This window comes from Rhinolophus hipposideros (assembly GCF_964194185.1).
Source record: "Rhinolophus hipposideros genome assembly, chromosome: 24".
Lineage (NCBI taxonomy): Eukaryota > Metazoa > Chordata > Mammalia > Chiroptera > Rhinolophidae > Rhinolophus > Rhinolophus hipposideros.
In genome coordinates, this window is record NC_138070.1 from 16,132,802 (window position 1) to 16,151,641 (window position 18,840).

At 48.6% G+C, this 18,840-nt stretch overlaps 1 protein-coding gene across 5 annotated transcripts in view; it reads right to left on the reverse strand.

The window, feature by feature from the left end:
- Window positions 1-2,199: 2,199 nt before the first annotated feature.
- TPST2 (tyrosylprotein sulfotransferase 2) overlaps window positions 2,200-18,840 on the reverse strand; it is a 50,243-nt gene continuing 33,602 nt past the window's right edge. For 3 of the 5 annotated variants that reach the window (XM_081036612.1, XM_081036611.1, XM_081036615.1), the window contains 5 exons: window positions 12,901-13,806; window positions 9,849-10,047; window positions 6,993-7,043; window positions 4,572-4,620; window positions 2,200-2,742 (listed from right to left, as the gene is read on the reverse strand). In XM_081036612.1, coding sequence (XP_080892738.1) covers window positions 4,579-4,620; window positions 6,993-7,043; window positions 9,849-10,047; window positions 12,901-13,742 — 1,134 coding nt within the window. In that variant the 5' untranslated portion in view covers window positions 13,743-13,806 and the 3' untranslated portion in view covers window positions 2,200-2,742; window positions 4,572-4,578. Of the gene's footprint in view, window positions 2,743-4,571; window positions 4,621-6,992; window positions 7,044-9,848; window positions 10,048-12,900; window positions 13,807-14,449; window positions 14,653-18,511; window positions 18,584-18,840 lie in introns of all 5 variants that reach the window. The other 2 variants (XM_081036613.1, XM_081036614.1) reach the window with 2 other exon arrangements.

An 18,840-nucleotide genomic window follows, 5' to 3' on the forward strand; every position in this document is an offset into this window, starting at 1 on the left:
GAAAACTGAGTAAGGTCTTTGGTCTGTAGTCCGCAGCATTGCACTGTTTCCTGGCTTTGATACTGACTACAGTTGTATCAGATGTTGGCCCTGGGGAAACTGCAAGAAGGAACTTTGTCTTACTTTTGCAACTGTCATTATCAATCTACAATTATTTCAAAATAAAAAAGTTAACCAACCACCCATTTAAAAAACCAGCAACAACAGAAACAAGTTTAGATCAGAATGACCCAGACTTGTGGAAGGACTTACGTTGGAGTCGGGCCACTTGGTCAAGTGCACCCCTAGGCAGGTGGAGCTAACGCTTTCACCTGAAGGAAGGGGATTCTCCTTGTTAATTATGCTGAGAAGTGTTTGATTAGAACAGAGAAGGAGGATGGAGGTAAGAGATGTCCTCCTGGTTCTCCGCCCAAATTTCAGCGTGGGGAGACCTGGAGTAGCTCCATCAGTGAGAACTGTCCCTGGTCCCAAGGCGGAGGCTGAGAAAACCCCCCATGAAGTCTGGGGTTTTGGATGACCTAGCCTTTGGGAGGGTCTGGAATCACTATTTCAGTAGTAAAGGTATGTCTTTAGTTTGTACTCTAATTGAAGCAAGGGAACATCTGATGAATTCATACGTTATTTGATGATCTCCAGGTGAGGCTGATAAATTGGTTTTTATGATGACTGTAACTGATTCTATTTTCCACAACACCTGTCGCCTGACATGCCCTTCTGCATCGTGACTTTGCCATTCCGAGAGGAGTCTATTTCTCTGCTCCCTTGAACGTGGGAGGGCCCTACGACTGCTTTGACAAAGCAGAAGTGACACTGGGCTAGTTCTAGGCATATCCTGTAACTGATCAGTTGTGCAGCGTTGGGCCTCTTGCAACACTTGCTGTGAGGCCAGCTGCCACGTAAGAATTCTGACTATCCTGAGGTCGCCATGCTGAGGAAACCCAGGCTAGTTGTGTGGAGAAGCCACCCGACAGAGATACTCCCCTCCACCGCCCCCATGAAAGCCTCTAGATGCTTCAACCATCCCAGCCCGGGCACCAGACATGTGAATGAAGAAGACACCATCTGATGGAGAACCACCCTGCTCACGCTAGTTAACTCCCAGAGCTGAGAGATGTTACAATAGATTGTCTGAGGTCACTATGTTTTGGACTGGTCGGTTTTGCAGCAATAGGTGAGTGGAACCATGAAGGAGGCTGGATGTCTCGTGTTTCCCAGTGAGTGTGGACCATGAACTCCATCAGTGCCCATCCCACCACAGTCTCAAGATAAGGAGGACAAGACTCGTTTTGCACGGTGGGCTCATCACATCCCAAGCGCCACTGCCCACGTTACCCATCAGCTCCTCCTAATAAACCCAGGAAGTTTAACTTCTCCATTCTACAGACCAAGACAGGAAGGCTCAAGCCCCTCAGCTGGCAAACTGGCCTGATTCCAAAACTCCATGCCTCAACCACTGTGAGTCACTTCCTTCCCAAAGCCTGTAAGGATCTGACATCTTTCAAGATTTGAAACTGTTCTGAGCCCAGCGGATCGCTCAGCATTTGGGAGCTGTAGTACAAGGTTAACGCAGCAGACGTGGAGCGTTCAAACCCCACACATGCCAGAGACAGGATGGGCCCGTGACCAGCTCCTGGGAGGATCACCTCAGCCTCTGGAACATTCTCTAGTAAGAGCGTCCTTGAATACCTGGGACCTTGGACCACACAGTCTGTGATAACAATGTGACTTCTGATGGGGACCTTGGGCTGTGCTGTCTCGCTTGGCCCCTGGAGGACTAATTAAGGGTAGTCATACATATGGTTGCCCCACGCCTACGTGACTGCTGCCCCTCCAAAAAGTGCTGGACACCGAAGCTCAGGTGAGTTTTCCTGGGTGGCAATACTGCATACATGGATTTACTGGAACAATTAAAGCACATTCATAAGACTCCATGAGGAAAGAACAATTGGTAGCTCATGCTGGTCTCTCCTGGACTCTGCACGATGTGCCTTTTTCCTTTGCCGATTTTAATCTGTATCCTTTCATTATAAAAAACCACCACCATGAGTCCAACAGGTTTTCTGAGTTCTGTGAGTCCTTCTAGCAAATTACTGAACCTGAAGGTGGCCTTGGGGATGCCTGACACAGGAGTTCAGCTATGCCTTGAATGGACCTATTCTCGAGCCTTTACTTACCATCAATCCATCTGACAAAATTCAATATGGAAACACAAAATCTATTCACTCTGTAAAGTGAGGCACAGACAAATGAGTTCCTGTTCACTTTATTCAAATAATGTTATTTTTCCTCTGTGAAATGGAGTAGAACCAAGGAGGAATCAAAGAAAGCCTCATATATTAAATTCTTAAATAGATTCTTTGAATTCAAAAGGAAGGGTCAATAGGAGAGGCACAGGTGTGGGCCTTGTCCCAGCAAACAAAGCCACCAAGGCAGTCCTGCAAAAGAAGGAGGCGGGCAAATCCATTTCATAAAAAAAAGTTCTAGAGGGGAAAAATATAAAATACCTAAGTTTCAAAAGCCAGACTACTTCCACACTCTTCGTTCTCTAACCCGTGAGGGTCCAAAGATCAGAGTGTTTCAAGGAAAGTTTTCAAAGATTCAGGCTTTGCAAACATATGCAAATACATTCCTCATTAGCAGTCCTCTTTTGGCGATTAATGGCAAGCAATATGCTTGGATTAGTAGTCCGATTTCCACTCGAATGCAGCTTCTCTTCTTGGCAACAGAGCCACTTGCAGAGACCTGAAAGTCAGGGAGAAAACCACTTTAGGCCCAGAGACACAATTCTGAAATAGATCTTTTATATTTATACGTGTGATTGCAGAATGTACGGGGCTTCATGCATTCACAGAAGGTGTGAGGTTATCTATACGCATCCCAGATGGCCGGAGAGAATTTAAACTACGTTTTTTTGGGTTCTTCTCACATCTCCACCTGCACCCACCTGACCTCAAAGACACACTTTTCTTACTTGTGAAGAGCAAATGACAATGATTACAGGATAAATGCCAGTGAATGTTTCGAGTCAAGGGAAGAGTTAGCATTTCTTCTAGGCCAATCCTATACCAGGAATCAGCTAAAGCACCCTGTATACGATATCTCGTTTAAACAGTAAAGCAAAGAATATATCTGGCTTTGGTCAGCAAAAATGTTTGGGATTCAACAAATGAACCTGCAGATAGAGAGCAAGGGGAATAGAGTAAGGGAGAAACACACACACAAAAACATTTTTCCGTGTGAGGGTTATTTTCTCTGGAATTAAACAGAACTCCAGGATCTTAGCACAACTCAAGGTGGGAACCCTTCTTAGACAAAGGCTAAATGTCTCCAGCCTTGCAGGTTGGTGGAAAGTGGATTTCAAGAAAAAAGAAACAAAATATATGCTGATTATTTAAAAACAAGATAAGGAGACTAAAAATAGAATCTTGGCTAGAAGCTCTGTTTCTATCTAAAAGACTAGGGAAAATACCCATGCAAAGTTGGTTCTTTCTGTGAGGCCCATTTCCCTGAGCCTGATCAGAGAGGCTGGGGGACCTAGGAAGTGAGCCCACTCCCTGGAGCCTTAACTCCAGTGCCCGGGTCCACATCGATGGCCCAGCACTGCCACCCAGGCCATTCCACCTCATCTCCAGGCCACCCTTGGAAATGGACTCTGATGAATTCCCATCCTCCAGATGTGGAAAACGGAGGCTGCAATGAGTCAAACCTGAAGTGCGTTCTCAAATCTTTGATTTCCCAAATTCACAACCCGTTTCCCTACCCACTAGCAAAACATACGGATGGATAGATATGCCCTTAAAATTCTTCATTAAAAGACTCCAGGGGAGATGATTTTGGGAGGGAATTCTGCCATTTGGTGGCTCTGTGGCCTTGGGTAAGTCAAAGCCCTTCTCCTGCTTGATTGGGAAGCACATATACTAAAATTGGAACGATACAGAGATTAGCGCGGCCCCTGAACAAGGATGACACGCAAATTCATGAAGCGTCCCATCATTTATTTAAAAAAATTGAAAAATAGAAGGCAACTCTGGGGGAAAAAAACAGCCCTTCTCTGGGGCTTTGGTTTTCTCCTCCGTAACATGGGACAATCATGTCACCTGCCTCCCAGGGATGCTGAGGGTTAAATGTGTAACCCAGGAGGAGCAATTGGCCCAATGCCATGGGGCTTATTCTTAGACCAGAACTACTTGTGGCTATTATTAGAACATTAATTGCTTTGGGCCAAACCTGATGCTGTTTATAGAAGCTGAACTGGCAGACAGCATTCTGTGCAAAAATGGTTCTAGTCTCCCCCATCACACTGGTCCTCGGTACCCCGCCCTAATGGCAGAGAAACCTTTTTCTGGTTGGCTCAGCATTAATCCCTGCCCCCACCCCTGTCTAGAGCGAGGAGACTATGCCTTGATTCTATTCATAGCCCCCAGCCTGTCGCTGTGGAAACACCCAGAGGGCTGGGTCAGCCCACCTTGGTGGACACTCCTCCCCAGGGAGGCTCTGGAAAGACACGCTTTGGAAAAGCGGCTCCTGGGCTCAGAAGTGCTCGGAGCCCCCAGTGAAGTCCGCAGGCCTACCTGGAAATCATGAGCTTCCTAAGTGGGAGGAGGTGCTGTTCTGGTTCACCTGGAGGGAGAAAACATATAGAGGAAAGGGTCATGGCCAAGTCGGGGTGCCAGGGTCTCACTGCCCTGAGGTTCACCCCTTAGCATCGAGTCAGGTGTGCACGTGCACACACACACACAGACACACACACACAACTTACTCATTTATCAAATATTTACTGCACACCTACTATGTGCCAGGTGCTGGAGATATGTGAATATGACAGACCCAGTCCTATTCTCATGCAGCTTACATTCTAACAGGGAGAGAGACTGTTAAACAAACGCATAGGCAAGATAATGTCAACTCCGGGCAACATGGACCGATATGAGTGACTCTTCTCAGGGCCAGCTCATGTCGGGTGGTTAGGGAAGGCCGCAACAAGGGCCTAACATTTAAGCTGCAGCGCAAAGGAAAACATCTGATCTTTGTCCTGGATTCCTGGAACACAGCTCCTAAAATCCTTGGAATCCCCAAGCATCTTCTGTATGCTAACGAGATGACTCGGGGTTGGGGCTGGCCGCCAGAAAGACCAAGGCATGATTAAAAGGCTGGACCTTTCGGCCCCATACATTGCGATGTATGAGCTGCTTTGTTTTGCTGCCTTGATATTTTTCCATCCTTTGGGTTTCACGATTACCATTTTGGGTGGCTAGGTAGTATTCTATCGAAGGTATGTGCCTCCATTTACTTAACTGGTGCCCTAAGATTGTTTCCAATTTTTGCAAAATCCTGAGTGAAGTCATATGCACAGGGGAAGGCAGTGGAGGGGATGAGGGCGGAAAGCAGGGGAGTGACGCAATGTGCAGGGCAGCTCTCCTGAGGGTGGGCGTGCTTGCGATAACGGAGCACATGCCATTCCTTCAAATTTTGTTCCTTATAAAGCAAAAAACAGCCCCAGGCCAGCTGGATGTCTTGAACATGCCCTACACTGCAGAGGACTGTAAACTGGTCCAACTCTTTTGCGAAACAATTTTAGCCTTGTAGTTCAAGAGTCTTAAAAAAGATCTGGACCCTTCCACCCACTGATTCGACTCCTTAAACATGTATGCTAAGGGAATGATTCAATAGAACTCCCCCGCCACCCCTCGCCCCACCGAAGAGAGGCAAAATTAGGGTGATGGGTCCATGACATCGTTTGGGATATTTCCAAACACAGGCAACGAACTTAGGACAACAGTGAAGTAATTGGTGGCACATTACAATAACGCATTCCAAAGGACACTGGGTAGCCATCGAAAAGAGCAAGAGTGAAACCCACAAGACGGAAAAATATTCAGAACGCAAAACAAAGCAGCTCATACACTGGAATCGCCCTGAATGCAAAACTGCATATTTGGGTAGGCAAGAAAAGGCGATATGCAAAAGTGAAAAAAATGGTTTCGGATTGTGGCTATTCCCCTCACCCCGCTTCTGTGTGTTGTTCTTGCCACATCATCTTTTTGGTTAAAACAGATAATAAAGTAGTACTGACTTAAAAAAAAAAGTGTGTGTATATGTGTGTATATATATATATATATATATATATATATATATATATATATATATATGCACATATATATATACATACATACATACATATATATATAGTACTGACTGATTCCAGCAACATTTTTTCACAGTGGCAAGAGATGAGTCTCTGGTTCCCACAAAGGAAGCATGGACTTCTCCCCCAGAAAACAGAGATGTGCACAAAAGCTGTGTTCCCCGGGGAATCAGACTGCATAAATTTGATAATTAAATTGGGGACAGGCACAGGGTGGTGGCCCACCCTTTATTTGCCAAATTACATAAAACACATAGAAATGAAAACTACTGATTTTTAACCCTCCCTCCCCCCACGTCCCTTAAAAGGGAGTCCTTTAACAGCACAAGGACTACGGCTATCGTGCTGATCAAGGGGCACTTCTTCTTGACGTGATCCATGGATGGCCTCCCAGGGACAAGGGACCTAGCCGGGATGTATGAGTGGCACAGCTGTGGGGATGTGTACGGGGACCTGGGAACACATTTTGTCTACATCTGCACATATAACCACGTCACGTGACCTTCCTGTTACTCACTTTTTAGTAGATGGAAAATTTTGCACTGGGTCATATTTGAGAACTGCTGCTTTAAATAAAACGGATTTTGACATTCAAGACAGAAAGCTCCCACCCAAGTCCCTCCAACTGCATTGAAGCAAAGTGAAGAAAAGGGCTGAGGCAGAGGGGCTGCTGAGACCTGGCCCCCGCTGGCTCCGACACTAAGAGAGCCTCAATCCTGACCGCCCCCACACCAATTTTCTGATAGGGAAACTATCATCTACACTAGAGAAGTGAAGGATCCAAGGGCATACAGCAAGCTGCTGGTACCGATAAACAGTATTCGGAATTCCTCTTGGGGTTTCTAACCTGAAAATATCCTTTCAGATTGGCTGGTGTTTTATAGTCCCCTTTCAAGACCTGGGAAAAAGAAAAGAAATATCACTATCATGGAAGTGATCAAAAAATAAAATTTAGTCCATTATCTCCACATCCATCCACCCTCCCTCCCACCCATCCATCCATCCATCCATCCATCTACCCACCCAACCATCCGTCCACCCACCCACCCACCCATCCATCCCTCCAACAAATAGTTATCGAGTGCCTCTTCTTCCAGGCCTCATTCTAAGCTCTGGGGGTACAACATTAACCAGACAATTGAAATTTCTGTTCTCTTGGAGATTCCATTCTAGAGGGGAAGCCAGATGATCCACAGGTAGTAAGAAGCCCATATAAACAAGAACATATCACACCACGGGGAATGCTACAAAGAAAGTGAAACAAAGGGATGTGGCCAGGAGTGAGCGGGGGCTTCTTTTGAGTGGGTGGTCAAAAAGGGCCTCTTGAAACAGGTGACCTTTGAGCTGAGATGTCAAGACAAGGAAAACTAGCCAGGCTAAGCTCTGAAGGAAAAGCGTTCCAGGCAGAGGACGCAGCCAGGGCAAAGGCCTGAGGTGGGGGACAGAAAATTCCAGGCCTTTCCACTATCTCGCGATACAGAAGGCACCGTATACACCAGTGCTGTCCCATAGAATATAATCTGAACCAACTATAATTTACTGTAATTATAGTAAATTTATAAATATAGAGAGTAAATATATAATTACTAAAATAATTATATAAAATGTATATAGTAAATATATAATTACCAAAACTAAAATTTTCTAGCAGCCACATTAAAAAAAAGTGAATCAGGGAAAATTAATTCTATTACCTTCTGTGTAACCTGATACACCTAAAATATTAACGTAACATGTAATTATATAAACACGATTGAGAAATTGTACATACTTTTTTTGTTTTTTTGGTACTAGGACTTCAAAATCCAGTGAGTATTTTTCACTTCGAGCACCTCTCAATTTGGACTAGTCACATTTCACTAGTCGCAGTTCAATGGCCACACACAGTTAGTGGCTAGTGGCTACAAGGGACAGTGCAGGTACAGACAATTTCGTTAACATGGGGGTCCTTTCAATCACGGAGTTGACTGCACCCCAGGATCCATTACAGGCACAGACTGTCTACAGTATATGGACACACACACACACACACACACACACACACACACACACACACACACACACACACGGCTTTCAGAGGACACTTATCTTAGTAGCAATAGCAAAGCCACTGTGAAGACAAAACAAGTGACAAATGTCTGGCACTTGCCAAGACTTGTGGAACCCCCAGGGAAGATATCTCTATGGAAGAAAGCTAGAGACATCTTTCATTTTAAACACACAACCAAGGTCCAAAGAGCTGAGCTTAGCCATCAATGGTCAACATTTTTTTCTACAACACACAAGGTCACGGCTTTACTCCAGGGGCTTCTGACCCACCTTCTGGGGCAAGCCAGTGGCATCTGCCTTGTAAGGCAGAGGAGTTGCTGCTGGGCCCCTGGCTGAGAACGTGGGGAAAGGAGAGCACTGCCTGGGGGTGCTGCAGTCCTCATCCTGCCCCCACTGCTGCTTCTGAGAAGCACGTGGGAGCTGGAGTTCAAGATCATTTCAAGATTTCTTCTTCTTTTTAATCCAGTTCATTGACTTTTTATTGTGAAATATAACACATATACAGAAAAGTGTATAAAACACATAAGTGCAGTTTAAAGCATGAATGTTAAATAGTAATAAAAATTAATGGATAATATTTATAATAAAAATAATGAAAATAATAACTGCAAGCGTGCACACGGTTGTTGTGGTCTGGGGGTCTACACTGGAGCTCTGAGGATTTCCTTCCAGAAATGCGAGTTTGTAAAATCGAGTGATGTCACCGGGAAGAGCAAGTAATGAGACCCACAGAGGGGCTTACAGCTCAATCACAAGGGCAGCGCCCCCAAAGCTCAGCGTTTATAAATTCTGTGAGAAAGAGAGCTCACACATTGTCAGGAGAGGTGTGAAAGGCTTGTTAGCACCAAATGGAGTCTTTCTCCTTGAGTCAACCGAAGGACTAAAGGAGACTTGAGAGTCGAATGACTTTCTTTCTTTGTGATTCAACTGCTTACTTCCTAATATAAGGCCATGATTAAAATGCTGAGCTGACCTTAAATGAAAACTCTGGGTCTTAATAATCTAAGAACTAGGAGGGCTCTCCCTTGGGCCTGGGTCCCCTTTTCAAATATTTTCACTAACTTAGTGCCTCTAAGGAATTCAGAACACAGCACCCCAAATAAGCTAGAAGCTGTGAAAGCAACATGTAACTAAGATTATGAACCTGTGAACTCTTCTTTTACCCAGAATTAGCCTACTTTTACGCTTTCAAAACATACTGTCAAAGTTGATTCTCTTGACCTTAAGAAAAACTTAAAACTTAAAAAGTAATTTAAACTGCCCATCACTCATATTTGTCTGAGAAATCAACATTAAATCTTATGGGGGCAAAAGTTTATTGATACCCAATCTCAACATAGACTTGAAGTGCTTTCTAAACAAACAAACAGCCAGAGAAACGAGAGGGAGGGGGAGAGAAGGGTAAATAAGAGCATAAATAAAACAGTATTAGTGCACCAATGGGCCTGCTGTTAGATGCTCAATAGAGACAGTTGACTTTGCGCTTCCTGGTGGCCCAAGCGAAAACGGAAATACAAGCAGTCATATGATTCACCAGGTCCGTAAGACAGAAACAAAACAGCGCTTAGGATTCAAGAGACTGTTTTCTCAGATAGCGGGAGCTTGCACCCATCACCGCCCAGGAGCGTAGCTCCACGTGTGCACGTGCACTCACCCGGTGTGTGTTGTTGATAACGATGGGGTCAGGGTTGCCGTAGTTGGGTGGGTTTGCATAGGGGTCATAGCCGAGCCGAGCCAGCATGGGGGCAATCTGGGCCATGTCCCTCACCACGTCCCCAGGGATGTGACCGGTCCACCTGGAGAGCGCTTCCAGGTTCACCGGCTTGATGACCTGGTCTGTGGATCGCTCGATCCTGGGGAGAGAGGACAAGCTGGATGTGGACTCCGCAGACCCAGATGCTGCCTGGGTGGGGTCCCTGCTCATACACGCTGGGGCGGCAGGAACGGCTGGAGGGACCTGACCCCCAGTCAGCTCTGCCCCCATCAACTGTGAGACTGGGGGAGTCACTTGGCCTCATCATACCGCCTCTGTACAATGAAGATAAGTGTATGTGGTGGGAAGTCAGAAGGAAAGTACTAGGCAGTGCACACCGCTAACGTTTAAATTCTGCTTCTCTGATGTCTCTGACTTTTTAGAAATAACTGTTATTTATGTGACTAAGGTGGATATTTTGTTCCACAGGGACTCAGTCTTGGCATTTTGGAGCACATCCTTTCAATCCTTTTTCTATGCTTTAAATAGTAGAGTGGCTAAGAGCAGACTCAGAAGCCAGACTGTCCAGGTTCAAATGCCAGCTGTATTGACACTGGCTGTGTGGCCTTGGGAGAGTTACTATACCTCTCTGAGCCTTAGTTTCCTTCTCTATAAAGGGAAATAATGATAGTATCTACCTCACTGGGCTGTTCTGGGGAGTAAATTTTAATAATAGAAAAGTATATGGTACATTGTAAGGTCTCAGTAAACATTAGCTTTCTATTTCCCTCTCCCTCTCTCTCTCTCTCACACACACAGAAAATCTATGGTTTTGTCTGTAGTTTCTAAAACACAAATTATATGCTATATGCATTAGTAACTTTTTTTTTTCCTACTCAACATCTCAGTCTTTTTTCCAGCTGTGTAGCCTTCCTCCGTAGCTTATTTTTCCATTCCCCTAAAGATGGACAATTAGGTTGTTTTCCCACTTTTTGCTGTTACAGTGGAACAACCTCATCTTATGCGGGCTTCCTTACTCTCCCCTATAATAGGCTTACCCAGCCATCTGAATCAGGAAGATCCTACCATTGATGGTTCAGGGGTCCTGCAGGATGGCGGGTGGGGAATTCCTGGGATGGAGGGTCTATTTCTAGATGCTTCCACCCCAACTAAGAGATAACTTGGAGAAGAAGAACAGAAACAAACAAAAAAAATGTAGCAAAAGGGAGACAGGACGAGGAGTGAGAACTGGGGAGGGTGAAAGGGTGTGGATCGTGGGAAGAGCGTGGATTTAGAGTCTGCAGATCTGGATTTAAATCTCAACTCTAGCCAATATGTCAAAAATCTCAAATATGTATTTGGCCTTTGCCACAACCCTTGTATTTCCAGGACTGTATGGGACAGAAATAACATAAGACACATCCCCGAACATGAATGTGAGCAATGCTTGATGTGAGTCAATAAAACTAGAAATAACCAACGTGTTCAAAAACAGGGAGTATTAAATAGAATATGTAATAGAATATTAAATAGAATCTGTAGAGTGGATTATTATTACTCGGCCATCCAAAATGACATTGCAGAGACATGCTGGGGGGGTCATAGGCAAGTGGTCCCAAATACAAAGTGAAAAGAAGGTTCCAGAGAAACATGTTCAGTAGGACTCCGATTTTGTCAATACACCCCAACAGGGGTTCAGCAGGCCATATATCAAAATAGGGATCGTGGGATTCTAGGTTGTTTTCCTTTCTTGTTTTGTGCATTTTCCCAATTCCCTACAATACAGATGTGTTCCTTTGGTAATCTGATGTCTTCTCATGAGAATTTATAAAACGGCAGCTCCAGCACCAACCTAGCTAGGGTAGGCAACATGTGGGCACGTCACTGACATGGGGAGGGCTGCTGTGAGCCCCCAGCTCCACTCAGGAGCTGTTGGGGATGGAGCCTGGCAGGGACCAGCCATGAAAGAAACAGGGAGGCATGTCTTGGAAAGGACCATCCTTTCACTGGACTCTCTGGGATGCTCCAGCCGGATCAGGATGGAGACATAGAGATGGCACACTTCGATTCTGCACTGTTCGAGTGCTCTGTGTCTCAGGAGAGGGATGGCCTCCTGAAAGGAAGAAGGCAGAAACCAAGGGACAGAAGGAGGGTGGGAGGAGGGATCTGGACACAGAGAGTTTGAGAGCACATGCTCTGGAGTCTAACACCCCTGGGCTCAAATCCCAGCACCACACTTTGCTAGCTGTGTGGCCTTAGACCAGTAACTTCTCTCTGAGATTCAGTTTCTTCATCTGTGAAATGGGGATAAGTTCCTACAATGTCTTCAGGTTGCTGTGGGGCTTAAAAGAATAATGTTCGTTGGGGGCTTAACTCAGTGCTTGCCACATAGCAGGTACTCCTTAAAAGGTAGTGACGGTGAGGATGATGGGTATAGCAATAAAAGCAGTATCAACACTAACGAGAATAATAATAATAGTAGCCCCTAACAGGTACTACCCTAGTTGAGGCTCACAGGTATCTATCTATAAGCTAGACAGATTATATACAGATGAGGAATTGGAGGCACAGACGTTAAATCACTTGCTCAAGGTCACACAGCTGGGAAGTGGCAGAGGTGGGATTCGAATCCAGACAGACTGGTTCCAGAATCTGTGTTCTTAACCTTTACCCACAACACTCTTACTACAAAGCACGGTTGAAGCTTGCTGATTCTGCCAGAAAAGAGAAGACTGCCCTACTTTTTTTTAGATCATGAAGCTGAGCCTCTCAGAGGTACAGTGACTTGCTCCATGCCACAGAGCTACCAGTTGGGAGATCCGGTTCAAGGCCCCGGTCCTAACCATTCCCCTTCCCGGATCTTCTCCATTACAACAGAGGCAGCTGAGGCTCAGAGAGGCATAGTGACTGGCCCCAGGCCACAGAGCGTGGACAGGTGGAGCCCGTCTTCCCACTGACTGCCTCTGACTCCAGGGCTAGGGGTCTGGGTGGAGCGTCAGGGGGCTCCACTCACTTGGACAGGGAAACGCCGCCCGGCTTGCCAATGAGGTCCTCGTGGTGCAGCACTGCGTCGCTCCAGGCAATGCCCAGGAAGTCGAGGATGAGCTTGAGGGAGCGTCTAGGGTGCAACACCAGCTGCTCGTAGTACACGGGCAGGCACTTGTCCTTGCCCACCTCCATGCACTGGGCGTACATCACCTCGATGGCCTTGTTCCACTTGGTGAGGCAGTCGCGGTAGCTGCTGAGGTCGAAGCCCGCGATGGTGACCTTGCGCGTGATCATGGAGTGCACCGAGGCTCGGCCGTCCCGCACCATCAGCAGGAACTTGGAGTTGGGGAACAGGCGCGACAAGTAGACCGAGGACTTGAGCGCGAAGGGGTCCTTGTTGCAGAGCACGCGGGCCGGCTCCCCGTGCTTGGCGATCACCTCCAGGATGAAGGCCTGCATGGCGGCGTCCAGCACCTCGTCTGTCACGCCCGCCTCGTCCAGCCGCAGCTTCTCGCGGCCGGACTTGGACCAGGCCTGGCGCATGGCCAGCACGCGGGGGATGATGCGGGTCTCCTCGCCGCAGCGCACCTCCGGGTGGGCGTCCAGCATGGCGCGCATCAGCGTGGTGCCGCTGCGGGGCACGCCGCCCACGAAGATGAGCGGCATGGCCTTGCCGTAGCGGTACTCCACGCGGTCCGTGCCCATCATCACCAGCTCCTCCTGCTCCGGCCGCATGGCGCGCCGGGGGCTCCGCGGGCCTGCCAGCAGCGCCCGGCACTCCAGCACCTGCTGCCCCAGCTGGACTGCCAGCACCAGGGCCACGGCGCAGCCAGCTGCCAGCAGCGCCCTCCTCACCGACAGGCGCATGCTGGGCCTGGGGCGGGGGGCCTGCGTCAGCGACAGGTCGGGGGGAGGCCCGTGGAGCTCACATCTGGGGAGACAAAGGGGGAGACGCGTGGTGAGGGAGGCCTGGGAGCGGCGGGCCCTTGCCCATACAGACCTCAATGACGGCAAATGTGGGCATGGGGACAGTCGGCAGAGCACAGTGCTCACCAAGCGGGGCACCTCACTCGCGAGATCCTCCAGCCACCCTCGGGGGGGTGCTATCATCACCCCAAACGATGCTGGAGCCTGACCGCCTGGGTTCAAATCCCTTCCCCCCATTTCCTAGCTGTGGGACCTTGCCCTGTTCCTTAACCACTCAATGCCTCAGTTTCCTCATCTGATCAATAGAAAGGGTAGTCATTATTTTTACACTGACTATCAAAATGTGGAAAATAAGAATGCACTAGAACGTCCGACTCCAACAACACATCATTTCACAAGGAAAGGGTTTTTGCCTGTTTTGTTTATGGCTGTCTCCCCAGTGTCTGGCACCTAGTAGGTGCTCAATAAATATCTATGCAATGTGTCTTGGTGGAATGCGCAGCGCCTGGCACAGAGTGCTATGAAACGATCAGTGAGGAGAGAGGAAGAAACTGAGGCACTGAGAGGCTGCTCGCAGGCACCCAACTGGGAAGCAGCCAAACCAGGGTCCAAGGTTCGGACCCAAGCCAGCTGGCTCCGGCACCTACTCTGAATGATCACACTGCTCTTGAAGGAGATGCTTTTCAGAAGAAGGTGCAGACTATTCTGGTCTGGGCTTCTTCTAGAATCTTCATCCATATATTCCATCTTCATTCACCAAATACTTAAGAAACATGAAAAGGTGCCAGGCACTGTGCTCAGGGCTGGGGACACAAGGTAGCCAGGCCTCTGGTCTCAAGGAGCTTATGTCCTAGTGGGGGTGCCAATGGTCCACGTTACGGCCAGATCGTGGTTAACAACGTGCAAAGAAATGAGCTGGACACTGTGAGAGGGACCAAGTAGGGGGTGGAGGAGGGAGGTCAGGTAGGGACGGCCTCTCAGAGGAGGTGACAGTCAAGCCAAGACCTAGATTAGGACTTGGCCATGTGAAGATGGGGGAGAAGGGTGCTCCAGGCAGAGGGAACAGAGAGCGCAAAGACCCCAAGATGGGAGAGGGTGTGGGGTGTTCAAGAACCTGAGAGGAGGCTGCTGGGACTAGAGGGAAGGAAAAGGGGACATGGGGGGGGGGCACCTGCCAGGCAGGAGGACAGGGGAAGGAAAGAGACTGACTCTAAGGGCAGCCCCTGGGGAGAGAGCCTGCAGGAGAGAGAGTGGAGGTAGGAAGGTCAGTCTGGAAACTCCTGCTGGTGTCCTGGGGAGACTCAGGGACACTGGAACTGTGGGGGTGACATGGTAATGGGGGGGTGACTTAGGACATGACTTGTGACCCCGAGCCTCGGCTTCTCACCCCTCCCAGGCATTGCTAATAAAGATCCAACTTCAATAGCCATTTTTAGGGGGGCTTCTTTGAGAAGTAGGGCCCACCCAGCCCAGCGACCCCCCTTCTCAGGACACCTCGAATAACAGATCTGTTCTCCCCAGTTTACTCTGAAGGCCATTCAAGTTTACAACCAATGTCCAATAAAGAAGATGCAGACTCAGATACTGCATGGATACTCAAGCCACCTCTGACCACCCCAGCCCTCTGCCTCTGCTCTGCTTCTCGGACTTCGTTTCCTCTCTCATCTCATTCCAGAATCAAAGTGAGGGCTTGAGGTCTCTGGGCCTTCAGGAAGTCAGGCAGGCCTGGGTTCGAATCTCAACTCTGCCACTTCCCGTGTGGTTGTGTAGCCAGAGCAAGACTTCACTTCTCTGAGCCTCATCTGCAAAATGGGTCTAAAAGTGCCAACATCGAAGGTTAATCACGAACATTAAACAACCCCCTTAAGAACTTAAGAATGCCCCCAGGGTGTAGGGTGCATTTGAAAGGACATTAGTGGTTTCTACGACAATTATTGATTATTTATTTATTCTAACATTTAACGAATACCTACTGTGTGTCGGGAGTTGGGCTATGGAGCTAAGCCCCCCAAGTCCACATACACCATGGACCCACACCTGGGAGGGGGTGAAGGCTTCCTGCTGGAGGCAGCCCTCATGCTGAGTTCTTTACAGTGGATAGGTGAAGTTTTGAACGGCCAAGAAGAGGAGAGAGAGAAGAGTGTTCCTTGCAAAGGAACAGCCAGTGCAAAGGCTAGGAGATAACCCATATGACAGGAGCTGCCTGGCGACCAGTGAAGGGTCTGGAGTGAATAGGGACACAGCACTCCTCTTTGTGCATGAGGTTCAGCCCAAACCATCCAAGGTCCTGGTATGCAGCTAGACCAACCCCCCCATAAGGGCCTGGGCTGCCTGGGGCCCTCAGTCCACAGCAAGTGGCAAATAAACACCAAAGCCAAGGCAACACACAGTCTTGGGCCTGGGGTCGAAACTACTGAGAAGCCCTGGCATTTCCTGGTCATGTGTCTTTGGGAGAGTCACTTCCTCCATCTAAGCCACAGTTTCCTCAGCTGCAAAGAGAGGTGGGTCCACTGACCTCAAAGGCTGCGGGGAGGGTTCTAGAAACAGCTGGCAAAGATGAGTCTCCTCCTGGGGTCACTGAGCAGTGCAAAACAGCTGGAGACCCTCTCCCCAGAAACTCACTGCAGACAATGTTGAGGGTTCACAGGTGCACTGAATTCAGGATGTGGGATGGGGAACTCTAATTCCAGGGCTACTTTCAGAGGGGAAGGCGTCTGGGCAGGACAGACAGCCACTCCGAAATCTCCCCAAGGGCGGGCCCCCTCTATTTCATCAGGTAGCTCACTGAAATTCTCTACTTAGTCCTGAGACAGAATTCTGCTGATGATTAGTATTTCAGGGTCAATGCCCCTGGTGGACTGTCAATCACACTTTAGTTTGAATTAGCATAATCACTCTTTCTTCCTGACACTTAGTGGGGAGAGAGAGAATGGAGTTTTAGGGGGAACAGATGGCGACGGAGGAATGCAGAGAAACAGAGAAAAGGGGGTAAGGTGGGAAAGTTCTTTCCAGAAAGGAAAGGTATAGATAGTATGCATGTCACCGTGTGCATGCATGCGTGTGTATACAGTAGCCCCCCCATCCATGGGAGATACATTCTAAGACCCGCGCCCCCCCAGTGGATGCCTGAAACTGTGGATAGTACCAAACCCTATGTATACTATGTTTTTTCCTACACGTACATACCTGTGATAAAAATTTAAACAACTTTTGCACTTTGGGTCCATTACTAAGTAAAATAAGGGTTACATGAACACAAGTATTGTGATACCGTGATGGCTGATGTTACTGGCGGGTTACTAAGGTACTGACAGGTGGGGAGCACATACAGGGTGGAGGTGTCAGACGAAGGGATGGCGCATGTCCCAAGTGGGACAGGGAGCGATTTCATCATACTAGTCAAAACGGCGTACAATTTAAAACTTATGGATTGCTTATTTCTGGAACTTTCTATTTAATATTTTCGGACCCCAGTTGACCACAGGTAACCGAAACCGTGAAAAGTGCAACTGCGGCTAGGAGGGGACTCTCAAGCTTGTTCGGGTTGGAAGTGATCTGGATACTCAAGGCCAGGGGGCAAGGCCGGGAAGAAGAGATCAGACAGAATAAGGAACATGTTAGCAACTCACCAGTTTTGCTCAATACCGATCATTCAATGGGCAACGGCACTTTACAACAACACTTGAGTGCTGGGTTTCTGTATCTATTGAGCACATACTCTGCGAAAGCTTTTCCCACGCGTCCTGTAATGGGATCCTCTCCTACTTCTGGGGTAGGAATCCCTTACTCTAGCAGCTCAAAGATACGAAGCAACTGGTGCCACGTCTCACGGCCAGAGGCGCCAGGCGGAGGCTGTTCACTGTCCTTGGACAGGCCCCAGCAAGCGGCCCACGTCTGCCACCAGAAGACTACAGCTCAGAGCCGGCAGGTCAGACATGAGCAGAAGGCAGCAAAGACCTGGAGGGCAGACTGAGAAGCAAAAGCAGGGCGACTTGGCAGAGAGAAAGCAGCTGGCAACCTATAAAGCAGAAGGCAGCTAGCTTCCTGGCCACCCAGAGCCAGGAACCCAGTGCCACTCCAGGAGGGGCCAGAGGGCCCAGCCCAGGAACCCGGGCCTGCCCTCCACCCCATTACCCCGCTGGACCCCGTCAAGGGAGGTGTCCCCACATCCTGGCAGTGAGGAGGAGGGGTAAGAACCTCAGACTTGGAGCCCTACAGCGCCAGGTTCAAATCCCGCCTCTGCCACTTGCTGACCTGGACGAGGGCCTTCACCATTCATTCTGAAGCTTCTGCTTTTCCTCCAAAAATAAAAAGGGATGATAATAACCTTTGCTCAGGGAGCTATTAGGGGGTTCAGGGAACTTCTGGGTGAGCACACCAGAAGCACTAGCACTGGTGAAATGGGATGCGGAGGGTTTGGATTCTGGCTTTGAATCTTCTCAAGGACGCTGGATAAGACCCTGCCCACTCTAGGACTCAGCTTTCTCTATCCGATGACCAGGAGAACCAGCTTCCTAAGAGACGTGGGCAAGCAGAAGCCTGGCCTCTCCCTGCGGCTGGGGTCCAGATTTGTCTAGTACCAGATTTCTATCAGAGAGAACACTGCACTTGGGCGGTGGGGGTCCTCAGCTGCCCAGTGAAAGGCAGGTGGCTGTGCCTAGGGCTATCTTAGGAGGAGCTGGGAATCTGGGCCTTTGGGCTGCACTTACCTTCCCTGGGCATTCTGCTCCCTGGGCTCCAGCCCTAGTGGCCACTTGCCAAGGCTGTCTACTGGCTGACTCCTGCAGAGCAGAGGAGATGGGTGGGTGCTATGGAGAGGGGCTGGGCACACTCAGATGGGCAGAGGCTCTCTGAGGGCACCCAACAGTGACATGGGGAGAAGTACTCTGGGGGACAAGCTGCAGTGCAGGGGGAGACCATCTCAGCCCAAGATGTCACAGGTGGGGTCTGAATTCACCTGGTCCTATAAGGAATGAACTGGCTCACTTCCCAGGCAGAGAGGTGTGAGCTGAGAATCTGAGCTAAGGTACAGCTGCCT